Consider the following 22,543-nt stretch of genomic DNA (forward strand, 5'->3'; position numbering starts at 1 on the left):
ATGTACGTGTGTGAGAGAAAGTGTGTGTGTGTGTGTGTGTGTGTGTGTGTGTGGATCGCTAACAAAGACCCAAAAATGTCTGGAAGTAATCAGCAAGTCTCGGCCGAGCTCCAGAGACCCCCCTCCCTCCTCCTCCTCCTCCTCCTCCTCCTCCCTCTGAGGTAATGCAAGTTTTTCTTGTGAGTGTTACTGCTGGATTGGATTTAGGATTTTTTTTTCCTACTAATCTTCAGTTTTTATTCTTCCAAACTCAACTTTGATACGTTGTTTTACAACCGAGCAGATATGGCCAAACGTTGTTTTTTTTTTTTTTTTTTTTAATGATTTACTATATTATGAAATATTAGGATATTCTGTTAACATATTCTGAAAACCATTTGGAGGTTGTGGCCCTTTTATAAAGGAGAAAAGAGAAGAAAAGAAAGAGAGAAAGAAAGAGGGGGGGAGATAGAAAGAGAGAAAGAAAACAAAGAGAGAAAGAAAGAAGAGAAAGATAGAAAGAAAGAAAGAGAGAGAGGGGGAAAGAAAGAAAGAAATAAAGAGAGAAAGAAAGAGAGAGAGAGGGGGAAATAAATAAAGAGAGAGAAAGAAAAGAAAGAGAAAGAAAGAGAGAGAGAGAGAGGAAAGAAAGGGAAAGAAAAATAGAAAGAAATAAAGAGAGAGATAAAAAAGAAAGAAAGAAAGAAAGAGAGCGAGAGGAAAGAAAGAGAAAGAAAAACAGAAAGAAAGAAAGAAAGAAAGAATGAATGAGAGAGAAATGAGAGGGAGAGAAAGAAAAGTAGAAGGAGGGAGGGAGAAGGGAGGAATGAAGGAAGGGGAGAACGAGAGGGAAAGAAAAGAAAGAAAGCAAGGAAATAAAGCGAGAAAGAAAATGAGAGAGAGAAAGAGGGGAATACGAAAGAGAGAGGAAAGAAAGTGGGGAAAAGGGAAGAGGGGGACTGATCAGTTTCGCAGGGAACCAGGAGTTCGTTAGCGCTGCAGCGCACCCTCAAGGCCCCGGATGGAGAAGCTGCTCCTCCCGCAGGGCGACGCCACGGACAGGAGTCCAGACCCTGGAGCGAGTCGTTCGTGGCGAACCATCCGTTCAAATGAGTCGGTCGGTGGCGACGCGATGGGCGCGTTGACTCGGTCTTTATTCCGATGCGCGCGGGATTATTATTTATATTGGAATAAAAAAGTATCTCTCTTTCTTTCGTTCGCTCTTCCTCTCTTTCTCTCTTTCTCTCTTTCTCTCTTTCTCTCTTTCTTTCTTTCCCCCTTTCTTTTTATTTTTATTTCTGTCCCTCTTTTCTTTTTCACCCCTCCTCACTCAATAAAGAACAATTCGGTGCCTAACCGTCCGGTGGCAGCAGAGAGAGAGAGAGAGAGAGAGAGAGAGAGAGATGAGTCTGGGGGAGTGTATGGTACAAGGGGGGTTTCTTTGTCACGCTTGTCTTGGGGATCATTGTACAAGCAGGGGGAAAATAAAAGGACTGAGACAACTTCAATGGGACAGGAAACCAAGGTCAGTGGGTCTTCTCTGTCTTCCCTGTCTTCTCTTCTCTTCTGTCCTTTTTTGGGGAAATCACCATTTGCTCACAGCTCTTCCACTTTATCTGAATGGAAACGAGATTTTAGGGGCACGGCAGTTCTATTACATCCAGTTTTAAAAGCAAGTATTGCTCCATTCAAGAATGACAATGGAATTGAGTTGTGTAGATAAAAAAAAAATCTAAATAATTTTACATCATGGGAAAGGGTCCGAGGAACCTTTTACTCAAGTAAAAGTACAAATACCCTGAAAAGTATCCACGTTGAAGTTGTTGCTGTGAAATGTAAGGGTGCTTGTCATGTCCAGTGCACTGATATAGCAGCTTGTATTATACAACTGATGACGTTTATGCAGATCCTGATAATAACTTACTAAAATAAATTAAAATAATTCAATTTTTGGTCATTTTCAAGGATATTGACCTAAAGAACCAATGATGACCTAAATCAGCTTTTTTCTTTCTGCGCATGTTTGTGCCCGGATGGGGCAAGATATTAAATAATAATAATAATAATAATAATAATAATAATAATAATAATAATAATAATATGTAGTTGTATAGCAACGTTCATACAGGAGATGGAACTTAAAGTGCTTCACAAAAAATAATAAAAATAAAAGAAAATTTATTAATAACATTAAAAAAATAATGATTGATTGAGTTCGGAGGAGGACGTCTGGTCCAGGGTCCCTGACGGCTCTGTTTCTTATCTTCTAGCAAAGATGTACCCCCCCGCCCCCACCGCACACATTTGACACTCAAAGAACAACGACAGAAAAATCTGTTTACATTCAAAATTAAAATTTTCCCTCAAATGGCTGCTGTCGGCGCGCACGTGCATGCACGTGTGAGGTGAACCGTGCTCTCGGGTCCCTTCTCGCCGCCTGGGCTGTGGGTGTGGGAGGCCGGGTTCCTTCACTGGAGAGGGAACTCATGCTGATTGATTTTGGGCCTTGTGTAAAATGATCCCCTACTTCCTGTCTCCAGGCTCCCCTCTCCCCATCCACAAAACCTTGGATCAGACAGCCACCCCCCACCCTCCTCCTCCACCCCCACCCGCCCCTCTCTTTTGGCTGTGTTATTTTTATTTTTTTCTTTCTTTGTCCTACATTCATGCAGATGCATCTACTTTCTGGAAGCCCTAGCACAACACCAGTGCCTGCAGCCCTTTCCAGTGGAAACAACTGGGGTTTGCCCAAGGGGAGGGGGCAATGTCAGTTTCTCAGGGAGAGCAGATATTTGGGTTTGGGGGGGTGGGGGGGGGGGTTACCTACAGTACATAGACAATAACCTACACGATAAAGGGAGAAGTTCTTTTCAGATCTGGTTTTTTTTTTTTTTTTTTTTTTTTTTTTTTTTGCTATGGAATTACTGTATATGAACTTTTATTTTTTTTATTTTTTTTTCGTCTCCCCCAGCAGTTTCATTTGAGATTCTTTCCTTCCCTTTTGGTTCCGTCCGCCCGCTCGGGCTGCGGACGTCTGGATTTTCCATTTCAACTCACTCGCTTCCAGACGGGTCGGTCTAAAGCGGCCCAGCGTTGCATTATTTATGAGGGATCTGTGAAGTGTCATTAAGGGTTGAATCAATTGCCATATGTTCAGGTACCTCCAAGACCTTTTTTTTCTAGGTCCGTCCCTCGGCGCAAACTCTATTCCTTTTGTCAATTTGTTTCGAAAAAAGTTTGCAAAACACAAAACTGGAGAGTGAAAAACAAATCATCTTATCGTCATTGATTATGACGCAATCACCAATCAATAGGCTTTGTTTGACTCCGTCCCGTCGGCTGCATTTATTCCATTCAGTCTTTGTTTGCCAACAAAAGCTGGTGAATAACGGAAAACACCTCCCACTGATTTCAGAACTCACGTGATTTATTTTAGTTTTACATTTCTAACACTTTGCCGTTAACGGTCTAATTCTATCACATTTAACGGACATAGGGACATTTAACAGACGTAAGCACCAATATTTGAACTTGTACTTGAATTAGTTCTTAATTCAGGAGCAAATCACTCAGTGGACCCGTGTTACATCTCGACAGGAGTGATGAGCAGCAGAGCCAAGGTTTAGACGACGCAAAATAATTGAAGATCATTTTGAAAGTAAATCCAAGAGTTGTCTGTCAGAACTAAATGTATTCAATATACTGTATGAGAACAACTAATAGTCAAAAATAATAAATATTAAGTATTAGACCATATAACATATTTTTATATTGTAGATAAATGACCGGTCTAGATTATTCTTCTTCTTTGCGTACCTTGCGTGCTTGTGCGTGTGTGTGTGTATGAGAGAGAGCGTTTGTATGTGTTTTAATTTTGTGAGTTTGTCACATTGACTCCGCCCTCTGAAATGTTAATGGAAAATCGCCAGCGCAATTAAGCGCTTGAAGTGTTGGTCCCCCCCCCCCCCAGCCTGTTAAATTCATGGACAAATAGTCACAGCTGTTTTTTTTTGTTTTGTTTTTTTGGGGGTTTTTTTTATCTGGAGCCCAACAAGAACATCAGCACAACCAAAAAAGAAAAAAAAAAAACACGGTTTATAAACACGGAGGGATGCTCAGAGACGGTTTTCTAACGTTCATGTCGTCTTTCTCACAATGAAAACACAGGAAGGAGATAAAACGAATGAAGAACATGCTGCCCCAGAAGAGTCCCGTCGCCACTTTGGGCTACGGCTCAGGTAGGAGAGGGGGCGGGGCGGGGGTTTGCGGAGAAGTTCCTTTTTTGTCTTCTGTGTTTTGCGCAGCGTCGGCATGTGTTTTGGGGCCTCACACTAAATTGGTTCAGTTCGCTCATAATAACCATAAAAACACCAATAAAAATGTGTGCCGCGCCTGTCTCAAAGCGCTTTACGCATCGGGTGTTTGCGCCGCTCGGGGGGGGCCCGGTAGAGGAATGACCCTGGAGGGCACGATGGCGTTCTACTCTTGTCTTTGTGAAACAGCGTTCTTCCATTTTTAGAAGACGCCGAAGCGCCATGCCAGTGTTGGTTTTGGGCCTAGAAGTGTATGAGAGAGCATTCTTAGCTGGTTTCCCCCTTCTTAGTCAGCACATGTGTGATCGCTCTTCTCTGAGCTCGACTGCAAAGGGATAAAGTTACCACATATGGCACATGGCTCTGAAGAGAGACACCATTACATGTTTTGATTTTCAAGCCTGATTCGGTCTGAATAAACATACCTTTCTGCAGACTGCGTAAAGATCCCGAGCAGCGGTGGCTCGGTGGGAGGGACGGTCCTGAGAGGCTCCCGCTCCAAGGCGGAGCTGCAGGAGCTGATGGAAACTCTGCAGCGCAGGAAGAGCGCCTTGGAGGCCAGCCTGAGGGCCGCAGAATTCAGCCGCAACTACCTCAGCGTGTCCCCGTCCGCCCGGCCGCCCTTGCAGAGTCCCCACTCGACGCTGGGCGGAGCCGAGCGCCCTCCGTCCGCGCCCAGAGCCCTGCACTACGGCAGCAGCAGCGTGCCTCCCTCGCCCCGCCAGCGTGATCGCCCGCTCAGCCCCGGCAGTTTGCGCCGCCACTCACACTCCCGCCACCAGTCGCAGGACAGCCTGCTCCTCTCCAGTTTGGCTGATGGAGTCTCCCTGCTCTCCTCCTACGGTGACCCGGTGCCTCGTTCGCCCCGGGCCAAAAGTGGAGCGGCCAGCGTGCCCTCCAGTCCCCGCATGGGCCGCAGGCTCTACTCTCAGGGCAGGACGGGGGACTCTCGGCAGAGGAAGTACTCCACCGGTTCCCTGAATGGCCTGGGATCGCACAGCCGCTCTCTGCCTCGCCTCCACCGGGCGGCGGACCCCCCTGCCCTGTCCCTGCCCACGCGCCATTCGGTGGGCTCCCACAGAGGAGATGGCAAGACATTGTCACGGCGCAGCCTGTCTTCCATTGAGCAGCCGCCTGATGTGACGGTGCCTGCCAGCGTGCCCGGCACCCCGAGGAGGGCCAGCCTGGCCTCGCTGAGCTCTCTGGGCTTCGACATGGAGTGTGAGGTTCTGAGGGACTCGTCCAGCTGTTTAGACCTCGGCCTGGGAGAAAGGAGGTTGTCGTTTGGCAAGGCTGGGCTGGGGTTAGGCCAGAGGGTTGGCAGCATCAGCTCCCTGAATGGGAAGGAGGAACTGAGGGACTATCACCTGCATCAGAGGGACGAGAGACTCAGGGAACAGAGAGTGCAGCGACTGGTGAGTATTGTTTTGAGTCTTTTGGGGGATTTTTTGATTCGGCTTAGGGTGAGATAACCCATTACGTAGCAGCACAACATCTGAAGGTAACAGAACTGAAAACGGAGAACGAAATTCTTGATGACTGTGCTTCTCGCCGTCTCCCCGCCCAAAGGAGAGCCAGCGGCTGGAGACCATCTTGAACCTGTGCACCGAGTTCGGCCAGGTGGAGAGGGAGCCGGGCCCCGCGGTTTCCGACCTGCAGAAGATCAACAAGGAGTTGGAGAAGTTGCAAGTGTCGGATGACGACTCGGTGTTCACCGATTCCCCCAATGGCAACGACGCCTCCCCGGAGAGCTGCTTCGGGGCTAAGGCCAGGGACTATCCGCAGGCCGACCCTCAGCAGGTCTGCCAGCGCCAGCAGGGCGCCTACCGGGACACCAGGCCCCAGTCGCCAACCGTCAGCCTGCAGAGCAGCGCGCCCTCGCCCGCCACTCAGCACAGGGTCAAAGTAAGAACCCCACCCTCATCTTTGCCACACAACTCCACTCAGAGCATTTTTACACTTTTGTTTATAGCGAGCCAATCTGCTCTTCATTGGTGTGGAATCCTGTTTACATGTCGGGCAGACAAGATCTGACTGTGTTTATAACCCGTTTCCCTCAACATGGGTCCAGCCCGACCGCGGGCAAAGAGGCCCCGGCGAAGGTTCTGTGTACGACGTACAACAAACGTGCTTGATTGACTCTGATTGTGAAACATTCTTCTGCGATTATCTTCTTCTGTTATCTGCAAATTCTTAACATGCTCCTCGTGAGCAACCGCGCTCAGATTCACTGTGTCTGGGAATTATTGGCGCCGTTCGGCTTTTGAACTGCTGACGGGGGCCTCTTCGAGCGAGCGGAATCACTGTCTTCGGAGAGTTATTGTGGAGGAACGTGGCCGAGTGAGGGATTAATGTGTCCAACCTGAGTTGGGCCTTAGCGGTGATGGGCCACGAGGTAAAAAGTGTTTTTCGACCGCTGTGCACACTAGTGCGCCGTGGGAGCTCGCCAGGTGTGCCGTAACCGTTCTTCAAGTGCAGCTTCGAATAAGTAAATACTGGAAATGAGCTCTCCTGTCGCAGGATCAGAACTGCATGGCCGCACTGATTCATCTAATTGATCAGTCCCACACAGAACAAGCAGCTCCAGCAGAACGAGTCGCACTCGGAAAGTGAGGACTATTCGCGGGGGGTGAAACGTTTTGACTCTTTTTGAGGCCCGGTTCCTGGCGAGTCACTCAGTAAACACCGCGTTCTTCGATTTTCCCGACTCGTCGTCCATTTGATTCATCTGGCGTAAAGTGGGGGAGGACCCCCTGAACGAGAGTCAGAAGGGTTGGTTTGCCTCTGAGTTGTGAATGGAGTTCTCGCAAGAATAATTTGATCGAAATATACTGTTTTTGATATCCATCAAAAATTGTCAATTATTTATTTCGGTGCAATACATAGTAAACCAGCCACAATCAGTATGAATTGTGGCTCATGCCTTTACCCTTTTTTGCCTTGTATTTTCATTTAGTTTCGACCCCTTTGCGAGAGCGACTCCCGAGTCATTTATGAGATTTGTTTCGCGACGAACGAATCGTTTGTCGAGTCTTACCTCGCTACTGGAAGTCCACGGTAATAAGCACGGTTACCCCAAGCAAACATCTGTGTTGGGGGCCGGTGACGTGCCGCCGAGCCCCCGCCCCCACACTGCTGCGCGTCCGCATGGACCCCGTGCACGTTCCTACGGCGTCCCACTCCCAAAGTTATGGTCTCTGTAAGAATGTGGCATTCTCCCTGTCTCCGGCATTTACAAGCGGTGTGTCTGGTTTTAATGAAGACGTTCTCCTTGGAACGGCTTGGCTGCGGCAGTCGGCCATTCACACTGTGTGAGGATGGAGAACAGGAAATGACTCTATCCCCAAAAGAATTAGTGTGTGTGCGTGTGTACGTGCGTGCGCGCATGCATGTGTGCGCGCGCGGGTGTGTGTGTATGTGTGTTGCCACTTGTGTGTGCGGGGCAAAGCCACCTATTTCTCCGGATCCTTCCCTTTTTAGACTTGTACCCAATGAACGAGGGAGCTCATAAAAACGCCCTTCGTTGTTTCACCCAGTTCATTTACCTTCCGTGGTACGAGGGGTTGAGGGCACAATTTTAATAGCGCGAATTTTCAAAAGTAGCGGCCAGAATTGACCCCCCCCGTGTCCATTGGCGAGGGGCCAGAGATGCCGCGGTTTAGACTCCGCCCTCCTCCCACGTCAAGCGCGGTCCTCCGGGAGAGGAAGCGGTCGCATACCGCCCGGGAAACTACCTATAAGTCCCCGAGCCGCCGTGGTGCCGCGCGAGGCTGCGGCCGGGCATAATTCCGCTGCGCTATCCGATCATCTGTTATGATATGGAGGCGTCTAATGAGCGAGCCTGTGTGTTTAGCGGAGGAGACGCGTATGTGAGAGTTCGCGCTCTCACACGGGGGACGGAACTTTCCATTCTGCAAGTGAAGAGTGATCTCCTCCACGGTGTCGGTGGAGCGTCTGCACTCCACCGGAGCAGATGCGGTTGTCGATTCATGACAGAATAGCACTAAAGCTAATGCATGAAATAAATTTCTCTTATTGCCTCTGTTTATTACAACCTGCAGTCAGTTAACCACTAACAAACGTGAGAGACGTGTAGAACCGTGCTCATTATTATGGCCTGCTAATATGACTCGCCTGTCCGTCAAAAGAGCGGGGGCGGGCGAGCGAATCTTCAATTCACGAACTGAAGCTGATAAACCCTCGTTCGTCGTTCGCTGGGAGTCCTCCCTCGCTCGGCTGTGCCTTTTAAACCAACCGAAACCGAATGAACGCGGAGTCGGGAATCGAACGACTCGCTTGACCGCGTGGCCAAGGACCGAATCTCAAAAAGAAGGGTCGAACCTATAGCCATCATCTCCTGAGTGAAACTTGTTCCGGTGAATGCGGCGCAGAACGACCGTGCAATTTTGATCTTGCAACACAAATCCTAATTTACATTAATGATCCTTCTTTTTTTTTTTTTTTTTTTTTCATGAATATCTCTGACTTTCCCCGCAGGTTTTGGGGAGCATACAGTTAAAGCGGGAGGTGACGCATATCGAGGAGGAAAGGATCCAAGTTCTAAACAACATCGACGAGCTGGAGCAGAAGATCAAAGACCTGGACAACCAGGTGGAGGAGTCCACCAGAGAGGTACGCACCGACCGACGCCCCGGGAGCGACAGCATTGCTGGCGGCTTCATTCGGCACCACTCGTTTTGTGTAGTTCAAGTTCAAGTTCAAGAGATTATTTGTCACATACATATACATACGTTCATACATACAGTTCCAACGGAATGGATCTTAAACGACGTTTGAGTCGTGACCTATAATGACTTTTAAGGCCATAATATATACGATAGAGATGGAGATATGTGACGTAGATGGACATAGATATGTGGATCCTGAGCTCAGACTGGTTGGGATCCGCTGGGCATGGAGGACTTATTGGCTTTTGTCTGATTATCCATCTTGTTTCATTTGACGTCAACGTATTCACCGCATTTGCCAGATGGAGGTGGAGTGTGCGCTGTTGGACGGCGAGCACGACTCGGAGATGGCCCAGCTGCAGAGAGAGAAGGAAGCCCTCGACCGACTCCACGAGACCATGCACGGCGGCGACAAGACGCGAGCCGCCGTCAAGAACCGGGTAGGAGCAAGGATGTGGGGGGGGGGAAGGGATTTGATTTACGCACGCGGTGAGAGGGGGAAGCTTTCGCAGTGAAGGACTAGTCAAAGATACCGCGTCGCGCCCGGGTGAACTGCGGCCCCTCGACGCGGCCGAGCTGAAAGCTTCCGAAGGAGGATCCACGGAGACACAGAAAGAAAACTGAAAAAGGATCTATTTTTTTTTTTTTTTTTTTTTTTTTTAATCGTCATTTGGAGCACGAGCGTCATTCCCTCTCCTGTTAGAACCCTGACCAGGACACCTTCACCCGTTTCCCACGGATTTCAGAGGTGATCCACATTTCCGTGCGGGACAAACACCTACCGTTAAAGTTTAGCCTTAGATTTTGGTAAAGAAGCTCTTGGCCAATACCCCCCCAAAAACGGTCTCTCTGTTGTACAGTATGTGTGCATCTGTGCCCCTCTTTTGCTAAATGTATTAACAGGATCAAGTCGTTTAGAAGCCCATGATTCCACTTAGAGAATGGAAACAAGCTCTTGTGTTGCAAGATCCAAATTGCCAGGCTGCACAAATTCAACTCAACCATCAGAACCAACCGACCCGTCCCGAGACCGTTCGTAGCGATGAAAGGCCCGACTTTTTTTTTTTTTTTTTTTGAGTTTTCGGCCCCCTCACGAGCCGCTCGGCGAAAAGCGTCGACCGACTTGTCGTTCATTTGATGGTCACGTGCGGCGAGCGAGGGAGGGTCTCTAAAGAGTCGCTCGCCCTGAGTTGTGAGCGGAATTCCCGCTTCATTTGAGCCGCATCCAAATCACTTCATTCTGTCACAATTATTATTTCGGCGAAATGCAAAGAGTAAATCAAGTCACATTCAATATGAATAACACCAAACGCATTTGCCTGTTTTTCCTTGGCTTTTCATTTAATCCTCGGTAAAAGCCTGTGACCTGTGACCTACTTTGCTAAATTGCTGTTGGAACTATGTTATAGCAGACGCAAGCTCTTCTGGCAGCTGACATTCCTTATCGCAAAGCATTATGTAGGAATTGCCTAATTTTGGAGTCGGAGCCATTCTTTAGGTCTGGTATTGAGCGCCGATTACAAATTCGCTGGAATCAACGAGCTGAATCAATAATGTCCTTCAAGTTTGGACCCGCTGGACCCTTTCGACCCGCCGCCGGCTGCAACCTGTGATGTCATCGTGGACGTTGGGGGTCGGGGGGGTGGGGGGGGCTTTTGTCTCGTGAAAACGGCTGCAGCAAGCGAGTGTCAGACACGTCGGCGCGGTTTTAAGTGCGTTGTCGCTTACTTCTCAACGGTTTGTGCGTGGGTGCGTGTGCGCGTGCCCTTAGGACGAGGAGGAGGAGCAGCCGAAGCCCTTGGAGGAGCTGGAGTTCCAGCGGCTGGAGAGGGAGTTCAACCAGGAGGAGGAGGAGGAGAGTCGGACCCAGCAGCTGCTCAGAGAGATCGCCGAGCGCCAGCGCTGCGCCATCATGCGCAAGGTGACGTGCGGGCGGACGCGCCCGGCGGCGGGTCACGGCACTTGGACCGATCGCGGCGAGGGGAGCCCTCAGGGGCGGCGGGCGGAGAACGCCGTGAGAAACCCGGATCACCGCGTTAATTTGTTCTTATCTCGTTTTAAACGCGTCTTTATGGTCAAAAAAAAACTTCTACTTCTTTTTAAGTCTACCTCCACCTTTGAGCACACGCTGCGTCTCCCAGCCTCTTCGCTGCCCCCGGCACACTTTTTACGATGAAATAATCCTCTGCAGCCCCAGAGCCCTGTTCACCACTTAAAAGATCAGACACACATCTGGCGAACGATTCGTTCACAACGAACCGCCCGACTCGGCTCCCGCAAAAGGGTGAATCTTCGGCTTGCAAACTGAAAAGTATTACCGAGGACTACATTGAAGTCCGAGGAAAAAGGGGGCCGCCGCATTTTGGTACAATTCATATTGAATGCGACCGATTCAATCTCTGCGTTCCGACAAAAATAAAAAATTATTTAGACAGAATTGACTCTTTGACTCTCGTCCGTCGTTCGCGAGGTCCTCCCTCGCCGGGCGAAAGAAAAAGAGTCGCAAAATCCAAAATGGACTCTTTTTACCGAGCGACTGATGAGAGCCGTATCTCAAAACGCCAGTCCATACCTTTCCAACCTTCGCGGTGGACTAAACCAACCCCCCCCCCCCACACACACACACACACGCACACATTTAAAGCCGACCCCGTCTGATGTCATCACCCGATCTTAACCTTAACTCACCGTTCCGCGCCGGGGCTCACCGGGCCGTGCAGGTCCGAGGCTCGTCCATGAATGGGATAAGAGCAAATCAGCTGAAACCGCCGCTCCTCCCTCTCCCCCCCCCCCCCCGTCGCTCGGTCTCAGCCTCCTTCCCGGCTCGGCCACTAAAACCCGACGTCGTGAAGCCCTGCTCTCGCCGCAGTTTGCTCTCCCCCGGCGTGGCGCCTAAAGCAACACCAGTAGAAAAAAAAAGGCTTTTCTATTTTTTTTTTTTTCCCTTGCTTTATTTTTCTATTCCTTTTGTTCTCATGGCATTTTAATGATTGAATTACTCTTTTGGCAAGAGTACACCCCCCCCCCCCCCCCCCCATGCCCCCCGCATAATTTCTCGTCAGGGTCTTATTAAAAACAAATGGTCAGGTTGGATCAGGTTGCGTTCAGAGAGAGAGAGTAATCATTTAAATGTGCTTTTTTTTTTTTATTTAATTCGTTTGAAGTTACACGGCTACAGAGCTGCATTTTATTTTATTTTTTATTTTTTTTGCCGGGGAAATTATTCGAATATTTCAAAGCTTTCGCTCGCGGCTGATGTCTCCGCTTCGACGTGAGTTGTCGTTATCGATCTCGCCGCAGGCCGCGCGCGAAAAGCGAGGCCGCAAAAGAAATTGCGCGGCTCGCGCCGTAAACGCGCGAGCTCGTCCCCCCACGCCGGGCGGCACTCAGCGCGCACGCGTTGTCAAAGCAATAAAGACATGAACCCTCCCCCGAAAAAGAGGAATTCCTAAGCGTCTAAAGCAACGTTTCTGTTTCTAGACAATGAACCCGGACGGCTCTGCTCCGTCTGCCCCGCTCCTCCCCTCATCCCAGGGATGTGGTGTTGTTCTGTGCTCCCGCAGGAGAGGCTCATGACCCTGAAGAAACAGTCCACGCAGATCGCCCTGCAGGCCCAGCTGGAGAGGGAGAACTTCCAGAAAGAGAAAAGCAACCTGCTCCTCATGCTTCAGAAGGTGAAGACGCCTCGCCGCACGCTTAGATGCTCCGACGGCCGGTTGGGCCGCGGGAGCTCGCCGTGAACGCACGGGACAATTCCGCCTTTTTTCCCCGCCGCGGGATCAGAATTCGAGGCCGCCCTCGTTCGTCCGAACGGATCGTTTTCCGGCCGAGACGGCGGCTCTGTGTTCTGCAGAACAGGTTTCACTCTGAGGGCGAGGACGTTTGTACGGCTGAAAGACGACGAATCGCTCGGCGACTTTTTTCCGACTTCTTGTTCATTTGATTCAGTGGGTTTAACTTCCCGAATGATGAACCGGGGTGAATTCTTTTTCAGTTTATCGAGTCGAAGATCTTTTGTCGGAGTGGCTCCAGACGCCTGAGTCACTGGAAAGATTTGTTCGCTTCGAACGAATCGCTTGGCACCGCTGCTAGTAGGCCATTATAATAAGCATTGGCACGCTACACAACTTTCAAAGTCGTCTTATCGCTGTTCTGTTCACGCTGCGCGACCTTCTGTCTTGTGAGGGGGAATCTTGCAGTCTTGTGGATTCACACTACATGACTGATCGGGGACGTTGGGGCTCACACGTCACAACATCTTTCACCGGGAGGAATCCTCGGCGAGTCTTTCTGACTCGTCCAAACTACGTTTTTGACACGAAAACGCACGCGAGAAGTGACACCGGAAATGACATGAAATACCACGCACGGGACAGGATCATTTATTTTTTTGTCTATATTCTTGATCACCGTAAAAAAAACAAAAATGAATAAAAGAAGAAATTTGATAGGAAATATATTTAAAAGCCTGGAGGAGAAATGTAGAATAGGTATGTTGTGTGTTTCCGCTGCTGCTCCGTGCGCTCCCGTCCCCCCATCTCGTTCTCCGGAAAAGGCCAGAATCGCGTCGCCTGAACTTAGCGTTATCGGACGGGGGCGGCGCCCATGGTAGTATTTCGTTGTCAAAAGCCGCGCCGCGGCAGGTGGGGGAACGCCGCCTTACACACAAAAGCGCTGAGCGGCCCGTCTGGTTCCCACAGGAGAGGGAGAGCCTCGCAGCTCTGGAAGGGACGTACGCAGAGCTGTCCGGGGGCCAGGCCTTCCAGAGCATCCCCGTGTCCATCAAAGAGGTACCGAGCGGTGGACCCCTAGAAAAGAGGGTCAGGGTTACACGCTTCATGCTCCAGTCACAATGAGTTTATTCGAGGAATTTGTCAGAAAATCAGCGTAAAAAAAAAAAAAGAAAAGGCTGAACAGTCTGAAAGTGTTTAATTATAAAATAGTAATAATAAAACAGAAATGTAAAAAAAAAAAAAAACAATAATAATACATAATAAATAAAAGACAGATAAATACAATTAAATTATGATAATTTGATAAATAAATAAATCTAACAAAAAGAATGGATAATAACTTTCACTCACACATTGTTCCCTTTCTCCGCAGCACCTGCACTCGTTGAAGGAAAGAAGAAGGAGCGGCAAAGAGAACTCCGCCGCTCCGGGCGACAACCCGCCTCAGAAGAGGGGGCAGCAGCTCCTCGGCCCCTACGGCGGCAGGGCCCCGGGACGAGCTCTGTCTCCCAAGGTGAGCGCCGGGACCGGGGCCCATGTGCGGAGGAGCGCAGAGCCCGCCACGCGAGTGAGAAGCTCGGCTCTTTTTGGCCGATTCGGCCCTTTACGGGTGACTCGCCAGACACATTTTCAGACGCCTTCGAGTGTCTTTTCTTTCGAGATCCGAGTCTCGGCTCAGGCCCGCGTGCCCGGGTCCTAAACGGATGACCCGCGACTCGCGACTCAATTTCGAAAATACGCGTTCGCTACGGACGAATCGTTTCACGACGCCACGCCTCACACTTCCTCTCACCAGATAGGTGACGCTCGGGTGCTTTGGTGCTTTGTCTGTGTGTGCTGCGCAGGCACATTTGCCGCTGTCCCAGAGCTCCAGCTGCGGGAGCGTCAACCCGCAAGGCTTCTCCGTCTGCAGGGACCTGACCGCCCGTCGCCCTCCCAAAAGTGAGTCGGAACGGAGAGGAGGGAAACCCCCGATCCCTGTACGCCGATGCGCCGCTTGTTTTCTCAAGTAACATGAACTCCATCAACAGAGATAATCGTTCACAGATCAGTCCCTTTTTTTGGGGGGGGGGGGGGGACTTGTAGTGGCTGTGTCTCTTCAGTTGTGTTTCATGAAAGTTTGATCTGTTTGCAGTGAAAGCAGGGCTCCCTCCCCCACTACCCTCTGAGAATGACCACGTTCGAAAATGTACTCTCAAAACTCCTATAATACTGTATGTGTGACTGGTTGTGTTTACTGAAGGAAAGTATGCAGAGCACTAGAGGGAGGTACCGAGAGCTCACTTTCATCTCCGCCCGTACTTCTTTGCGCCCGCGCCGCTGATATCACAGATAACCCAATCCAAACAAACGCACTTCTTCAGGAGTGTTGTTTTTTTTCCCCTTCCCCCTCCCCCCCGGACAGGCAACGGCCACGCCCCCATGCCCGAGGACAGGCAGCGGAGGGGAGACATGTGCGGCCGGACGGTCTCCGAGTCCAACGTCTTCCTGGACCCCTTCCCCTACCTGGACCACAGCCACGCCTCCGACACCCTCAGCGTGGAGAGCTCGGACAGCATGGAGACCAGCTTCTCCGCCTGCTCCCCGGACAACATCTCCAGGTCAGAGACGCGTCGTGCTCGTGGAAAAAGGGAACGGGGACGTTTTGTTGTTTTGCGGGAGCTGGAGGGATGACTGAAGGTGGTGCCCTCGCCTGAAGAGGGCGGAGGCGTTTTACGATGAAATAGCCCCACTGCACTACACCGGTACAAGTCCCTCCACGCCCTCGCCCCGCGGTACCTAACTGACCTCCTCCGCCCCTACGCCCGCGCTCCTCGGACACGGGTTTGCTCTCCACCCCCAGCACTAGGCTACCAACCTTTTGGGGGACAGAGCCTTCGGTGCGGCGGCCCCCACCCTCTTGAACTCTCTCCCCACTGACATTCGAAATGCTCCGTCCCTGGCCACCTTCGAAAACCTTCTCAAAACCTGCCTGTTTGACAAGGCCTACTGCCCCTGACCCTTTTTTTTATTATTGTTTTTTTTAATTATGATTCATCTGCCCTGTCCTGTTCTTTGTTTTTTTCCGTTGTACAGTCCTTGGGTTTGTGAAAGGCGCTATATAAACCCCAGTTATTATTATCATCATTATTATTATTTACCAGTCTCCTGTCCAGACTACTGTACGTCGCGATTTGCTCGTCGACTTTTTTTTGACGACAAAAGAGCGACTCTCTCATTCATAAACTGAAAAAAATGCACTCTCTTTCATTGATCAGGAAGGCCATTATACCGTCTTCGGGGGAAAAGAGAACGACCCGTCTCACCGAGCGACTCGCGAAAAACCGAATCTCAAAAGAGAGTCGAGCCTTTCGTCGCGGCAGCCAGTCCTCACTCTCCGAGCGAAAACTGGTTTCGCTGGAGCCACTTATTCTGTCGGGAAACGGATGAATTCGATTAATTAGTTGCTGCCTTGCAATTGTGATCTTGCAGCGCAAGAGCTCATTTCCCTTGCTTGTTTGACTTTTCAAAGTGGAATTTGGAACTTTTTAGCGGCACCTGGCGAGCTCTCGACAGCGCAACCTGTGTGCCGCCGCAGAGGTTGAAAACACTGCTCTGGTGTGTGTCCGTTTAGGAGTTGATCTTTCGAATTTTTGAGTCCCGGACACGCGTGAGATCTTATCCCCTTCCCTTCGTCTTTCGGGCGGTTTGCTCTGAGATGGTCAGAAACGCCTCGTGATCGGTCTCAGACCTGTGTGATCATCCGGCTGTTTCGAAAAATCTTCTTTCGGACTTAAATCTCCACTCGGAGAGAGCGAGATGGAACCCCGAGACGTGTGATCCCCCTGCGGTCGCGTCTTTTGCTTAATCCCATCGCGTGTGCACCGCCGGGATGGAAATAATGTCTTTTTTTTTTTTTGGTTAACCTGTGCTGTCAGCATGCTGGGCACACAACACAGAGCATTTGCACTATTGCATCTAGGACAGAGTTAGTCTGCAAGTGGAGTTCAACTTCTCGACCTGCAATGCCACTCTTTATTCATTCTTTAATCATCAAGAGCTGCTGCGATAACTCTGTCCTGTGGACGACCTGTGGGATGGCCAGAGCGCAGCTTTTTGGTTAAAGAGAACCACCACCAACACCACTCTTTAGAGAACTATTAATCATGGTTCTATAAACAACTGATCACTACTCCAAGGGGAGGAGAATCACCACGGGTGAGACAAATAAATATAGAACCAAACAACATTTAACCGAAAACATAAACGACGACATGGACACAACATGTATTTAAATACAGTTAATTAGGTCCGGGAAAACTGGAACCACAACTTATAATGTCTAATAATAAATAATGTCTCTATACGTGTGACGCCGTGTCCCACGCCGTGACTGTCCTCGACCCCCCCAACGCCGCTCAACACTCGCACGTGTGTTCTCCCCACAGCGCCAGCACGACCAACATGGCAAAACTGGAGGAGATGGAGCGCTTACTCCGAGAGGCCCAGGCTGAGAAGCAGCGGCTCCTGGAGCACAGGGTACGCGCGGCGGCGTCGCCCTCCACCCCCACCCCCCCCACCGGGCGGAGCAGGTTTACTTTACGGCGGGGCGCGTGCCGCGGCGCCTCTCATCCCCTGGTTGTTGGCGTCCCCCGCAGGAGCGCGAGATGGAGCTGCGACGGCTCGCGCTGGAGGAGGAGCGGCGGAGAAGGGAGGACCTGGAGAAGCGGCTGCAGGAGGAGACGACCAGGAGGCAGAAGCTCATAGAGAGGGAGGTGAAACTGAGGGAGAAGCAACGGTCCCAGGTGAATTCGACGATGAACTTTTCGGTTATTTTCCGATTTGAGTCGGGGCGTGTTCGAACGCGGCGTTTACGTTTTCTGACGCGCTCATTTTTTTGTGTTTGTCACAAGTTTGACACAAACGCACAAACTCAGGCTTTCTATTGTATGTTTGAACGACGCCGGGAGCAGCTGCCACCTGCTCGCACTGTCGTGCAACCGCGATTCACAATATGACAATGGCGCGATTGATGGCGAATCACAATTAATCACCTCAATCGTTCGCCAGCCCTAATTCGAACTTTTGCACAAATGTAATCGTGCGATCTCCCCCGCCCCCCGTTCCGTCGCAGTCTCGGCTGTTGACGCGCTACCTCCCGGTGAGGAAGGACGACTTCGACCTCCACGGCCACATCGAGGCGGCGGGACACAACCCGGGCGCCTGCTTCCACCTGGCCATCACGGACAAAACCTGCCGAGGGTTCCTGGTCAAAATGGGCGGCAAGATCAAGACCTGGAAGAAACGCTGGTTCGTCTTCGATCAGAACCGCCGGACGCTGACCTACTACGCAGGTGAGCGCATCCGGCCCTGGACGCGCTGTAAAACCCCGTGCGACGGGTTTTTTACAGCGGCGGCATCGTTCCCCACCCCCTGCGTTCGCACGGTTTTCCGGCTTTGACGTCGGTGGGATTTTTTTTTTTGTTTTTGTTTTTTTTCGCCCCTTTCGGCTGAACCGTTCACGTTCTGTGTGTGTGATCTTTGTTGCAGACAAGCACGAGGCCAAGATGAAGGGAGTCATCTACTTCCAAGCCATAGAGGAGGTGTATTACGACCACCTAAAGAGCGCACACAAGGTAAGGGTGTGTGTGTGTGTGTGTGTGTGTGTGTGTGTGTGTGTGTGTGTGTGTGTGTGTGTGTGTGTGTGTGTGTGTGTGTGCGTGCGTGCACGCACCTGGGCCTGTACCGTCCTTTCGTGAGCCGTGCTGGTTTATACTGTATAAACCAGTGTTGTTCAACCGCGGCACACAGCGCGCAGTGAGCGCACCAGGTGGGCCTCGATAATTCAAAAAAGGGGAAAAAAAAGAACGTAAATGAGACCTTGTGTTGAACCCTTGCGTAAAATCGCAAGGCTGCGCTAATTCACGTCATCCATCAGCTCCAGACGGAATAGCAGCTACAGCAGAACAAGCTTCGCTCCGGGTGAGGACAGTCCGTAGCGACGAACGATCGGACTCGTTTTTTGAGATTCGGTTCTCGGCGAGTCGCGCAGGAAGAACGAGTCGTTTCGATTTTCTCCTCTTTGTTCATTGAGTTAGGTTCAGGGAGTGAGGGGGACCCCCCCCCCCCCCCCACTGCGGAGGGAATCCTCACGAGAGTCGTTTCTCGCCGTCAAAATGATTGTTTCAGCGAGTAAATCGCCAAATCTCAATGTGAACCGCACCAAACCCCGTCGGCCTTTTCCGCCTGGCACCCCGTCGAGAGAGGGGAATCGTTTTCACTCCCGAGTCGTTTAAAAGAGCTGTCCCCGACAAACAAACCGCTCGCCGATCACGCGTCACGATCGGCAGGCCATCATATATCAGCGCGCATCTTCGTTTTCTGACGTGTTCAGCGACAGGATAGTGGTGGCGCCGCGGGATTGGGAAACACCTATGATCCAGCGCCTCATCTATATTCTTCCCCTCCCTCCCACACACACACACACACGCACACACACACACACGCATGCACACACACACACACACCAAAGAGCCCCAACCCTTCCCTGACGTTCAGCGTGAAGACCCACGACCGGGTGTACTACATGGTGGCTCCGTCTCCCGAGGCCATGCGCATCTGGATGGACGTGGTGGTGACGGGGGCCGAGGGACACATGCACTTCATGGTGTGACGCCGCGACCGACCGCGTCCCCGCTCCGCCCCTTCTCCGTGGAACGCTGCGGAATTGAATTATTGTTTTTTTTTTCATACAAATGAAATGGTACATATAGAGTGCAAAAAGGAGGTTTATACGAATTTTATACCGGAGGAAGTATCAGTTGACTAAGCTTATGAGAAGGAACGTGCCTTTTGAACCCACATATTTTCTGCTGCTTTCGACGCCTCTTCTCTGCATATGTTAGCTTCTTTAAACAAACTTGAATTTTATAATGGTGGCCTATTATCACGTATTACATGTGTTGTGCACAAGCTCGTGCATAATTTGTGTTGTTATGCATTAGTGTTGTTTTGGAAGAGGGAATTACAGTTGTATACAATAAGACGTTGTTATTATTATTATTATTATTATTTTATTTTTTGTCTTTCATATGTACTGTATTTCAGGCTGCATGAACAAGGGGGAAGCCATTTTGTGTTAAATTTTATTTTTAATAGTCGCTCTCTTAAAAACAAACAAACCAAAAAAAAAATATGTTCCGCCGCTTGTCACCACCAGGGGGCCCCAGTGCACGGCGTCTGCTGTGCCAATGACGTCATGCCGTAGCTGTTCATAGTCCCTTAATAAAGAGGGTTAGCGCTATTTTAAAAGAAATGAAATATGAATAATAATTAAACATTTTTTTATAAAGGAGTATATAAAAATATATATATATTCAACGAGACTTACTGATGTATTGATGTGTAAATATAAAACATGTATAAATATATAAATATTATTTTTTTTTCCCAAATCACATGTTAAATCACAACACACGATGAATGAAACAGGGTATTACGCAGGAAAATGAGTCAAAATTGTTGTCGATGGCTTGGATTTTAAACTTTGGTCTTGACTGTGTGTGTGTGTGTGTGTGTGTGTGTGCGTGCGTGCGTGCGTGTGTGCGTGTGTGTGTGTGTGTGCGCGTGTGTGTGGTCCACACACTCCTCGGTGCCTGACAATGGTCTCAGGGGCCCGTTGACAAGTTTCACATCACACTGTGAAATATTCATATTGATATTTCATGTGGTTTGCATATGAACAGTGTTTATTTGAACAGCCACCATGTTGTGATGATGATGATGATGATGATGATGATGATGATGATGATGATTATTATTATTATTGTTATTATTAATGGCTGCCATCACTCTAAATAAACACAAATAAATGTTTTTTTTATTACAAATCATCTACATGTATGGTTTCTTTCTCCTGGTTGAAAGCTCTCCCCACCGCTCTCCCTCTCCCCTCCCTCTCTCTCCCTCTCCCCTCTCTCCCTCTACCCCCCCCTTTCTCCCTCTCTATCCCCCTTTCTATCACCCTCCCCCTCTCTCCCTCCCCACCTCTCTCCCTCTCCCCTCTCTCTCCCTCCCCACCTCTCTCCCTCTACCCCCCCTTTCTCCCTCTCTATCCCCCTTTCTATCACCCTCCCCCTCTCTCTCTCTCTCGCTCTCCCTCTCTACTCATGCGGAGGGGTGGCCTCATTTTGTTGTGAAGAATGCTCATCTGGGGCGACACAATTAGCCAGTTTGATCTTGGCTAGACTCAGTGCATCTCTCTATCTATCTATCTGTCTATCTATCTATATAATAATAATACATTTGCATGGGGTTTGTAGTAACAATAGAAACAACAATTTAAAGTATAATCAGAGTTCTAACATATATGTAGAACCCCAATGAGAGTGTTAGGCCCCACCCGCCCCACGCATCCACGGCCATTCGCGGCGTGTGCGTGACCCGGTGCGGTCGCCATGGAAACGCAGAATGAAGCGCGCCAGATTACCTTCCCCAGAAGCGCTTCCTGTCTCGAGAGGCTGGCGCGGGGCGACACATCCGCAGCCGCGCCCGCATCCACTTGCACATCCACTTCCACTTCCGCGTCCACATCCACATCCACATCCACATCCACATCCACTTCCACGTTCATTTCCACATCCACATCCACATCCACATCAACATCCACATCCACTTTCATATCCGCATCCACTTCCACATCCATTTCCACACCCTCATCCACACCGCTTCCACACATACATCCACATGCATATCCACTTCCATATCCACTTCCACATCCACATCCACATCCACTGCCACATGGATGTGGCAGTGGATGTATATACACATGGATGTATATACTGTATCTATCCACATACATATCCACTTCGACTTCCACATACACTTCCACATCCCCATCAATATCCATATCCACTTCCAACTCCACTTCCACACAAATTTTTTCCTAGGACATATTGTGTGCTATCACCGTTGCATCATCGTGTTGCATTACATTTCACTGCATATATGTATGAAAGTATGTAAATGTAAGTGACGAATAAACCTCTTGAATCTTGAATCTTGAATCTTGAATCTGAATCACTTCCACACCCACATTCACATCCACTTCCACATCCACATCCACTTCCACATCCACCTCCACATCCACATCCACAGGCCGCGAGCCGGATGGGCCGGAGCGCCCCAGTGCATTACGGGTGGTGTTCATCGCGGCCAGGGGGATGCCACTGCGTGCACGCGTGCGATCAGGTGGTGCGCTCCGTGTGGGTTTGTTGTGTCGTGTTTTGTTCGGTTGTTATCGGGGCGGTGACGGGCGTGGGGGCAACGCTGATCGCTGTGAAATCATGTGAACGGACGGATGAAAGGCCCCATTCATGGATGTTTGTCCTCCTTTGCAGCGGAGCGGGGACCAGCGTTTGACACGTCGCTCCGTCGCTTTATCGTTCATCATTTGGACGAATCCTCTTAAGAGTCGTTCCAATGTTCTTCTGCGGCTTAAGCCCCGAGCCCCGGAGAGCTAGCGCTGTTAGCGTAGCCGCCACCGCGTCTCCCTCAGAACAGCCCCGAGGGGGAGGAGGGGCTTTGCTTTTCTCTCCTCCTCCTCCTCCTCCTCCTCGTCCTCCTGTTCTCTTCTTTTTCTCTTCTCCTCCGCTCCTCTTCTTCCCGCCCTGTTCCTTCTCTCCTCTCCTCCTCCTCCTCCTCCTCCTTCCCCTCTCCTCCCGCTCTGCTCTTTTTCTCTCCTCCTCTCCTTTCGCTCCTCTCCTCCTCCTCCTGTTCTGTTCCCGTTCTCCTTTCCTCCTCCTCCTCCTCTTCTCCTCCTCCTCCGGTTTTATACTTTCTCTCCTCTCCT

At 50.1% G+C, this 22,543-nt stretch overlaps 1 protein-coding gene across 1 annotated transcript; it reads left to right on the forward strand.

The window, feature by feature from the left end:
* Nucleotides 1–1,440: 1,440 nt before the first annotated feature.
* Nucleotides 1,441–20,579, forward strand: phldb2a (pleckstrin homology-like domain, family B, member 2a). The gene is made up of 17 exons (XM_080013116.1): nucleotides 1,441–1,504; nucleotides 4,147–4,217; nucleotides 4,728–5,707; nucleotides 5,862–6,197; nucleotides 8,790–8,924; nucleotides 9,283–9,420; nucleotides 10,752–10,901; nucleotides 12,544–12,654; nucleotides 13,681–13,770; nucleotides 14,087–14,227; nucleotides 14,559–14,655; nucleotides 15,119–15,314; nucleotides 17,142–17,232; nucleotides 17,352–17,498; nucleotides 17,828–18,047; nucleotides 18,244–18,329; nucleotides 19,226–20,579. The coding sequence occupies exons 2-17, from the start codon at nucleotides 4,163–4,165 to the stop codon at nucleotides 19,364–19,366; spliced, it is 3,114 nt and encodes a 1,037-aa protein (XP_079869242.1). The 5' UTR covers nucleotides 1,441–1,504; nucleotides 4,147–4,162; the 3' UTR covers nucleotides 19,367–20,579.
* The last annotated feature ends 1,964 nt before the right edge of the window (nucleotides 20,580–22,543 follow it).

This window comes from Zeus faber, assembly GCF_960531495.2.
Source record: "Zeus faber genome assembly, chromosome: 14".
NCBI lineage: Eukaryota > Metazoa > Chordata > Actinopteri > Zeiformes > Zeidae > Zeus > Zeus faber.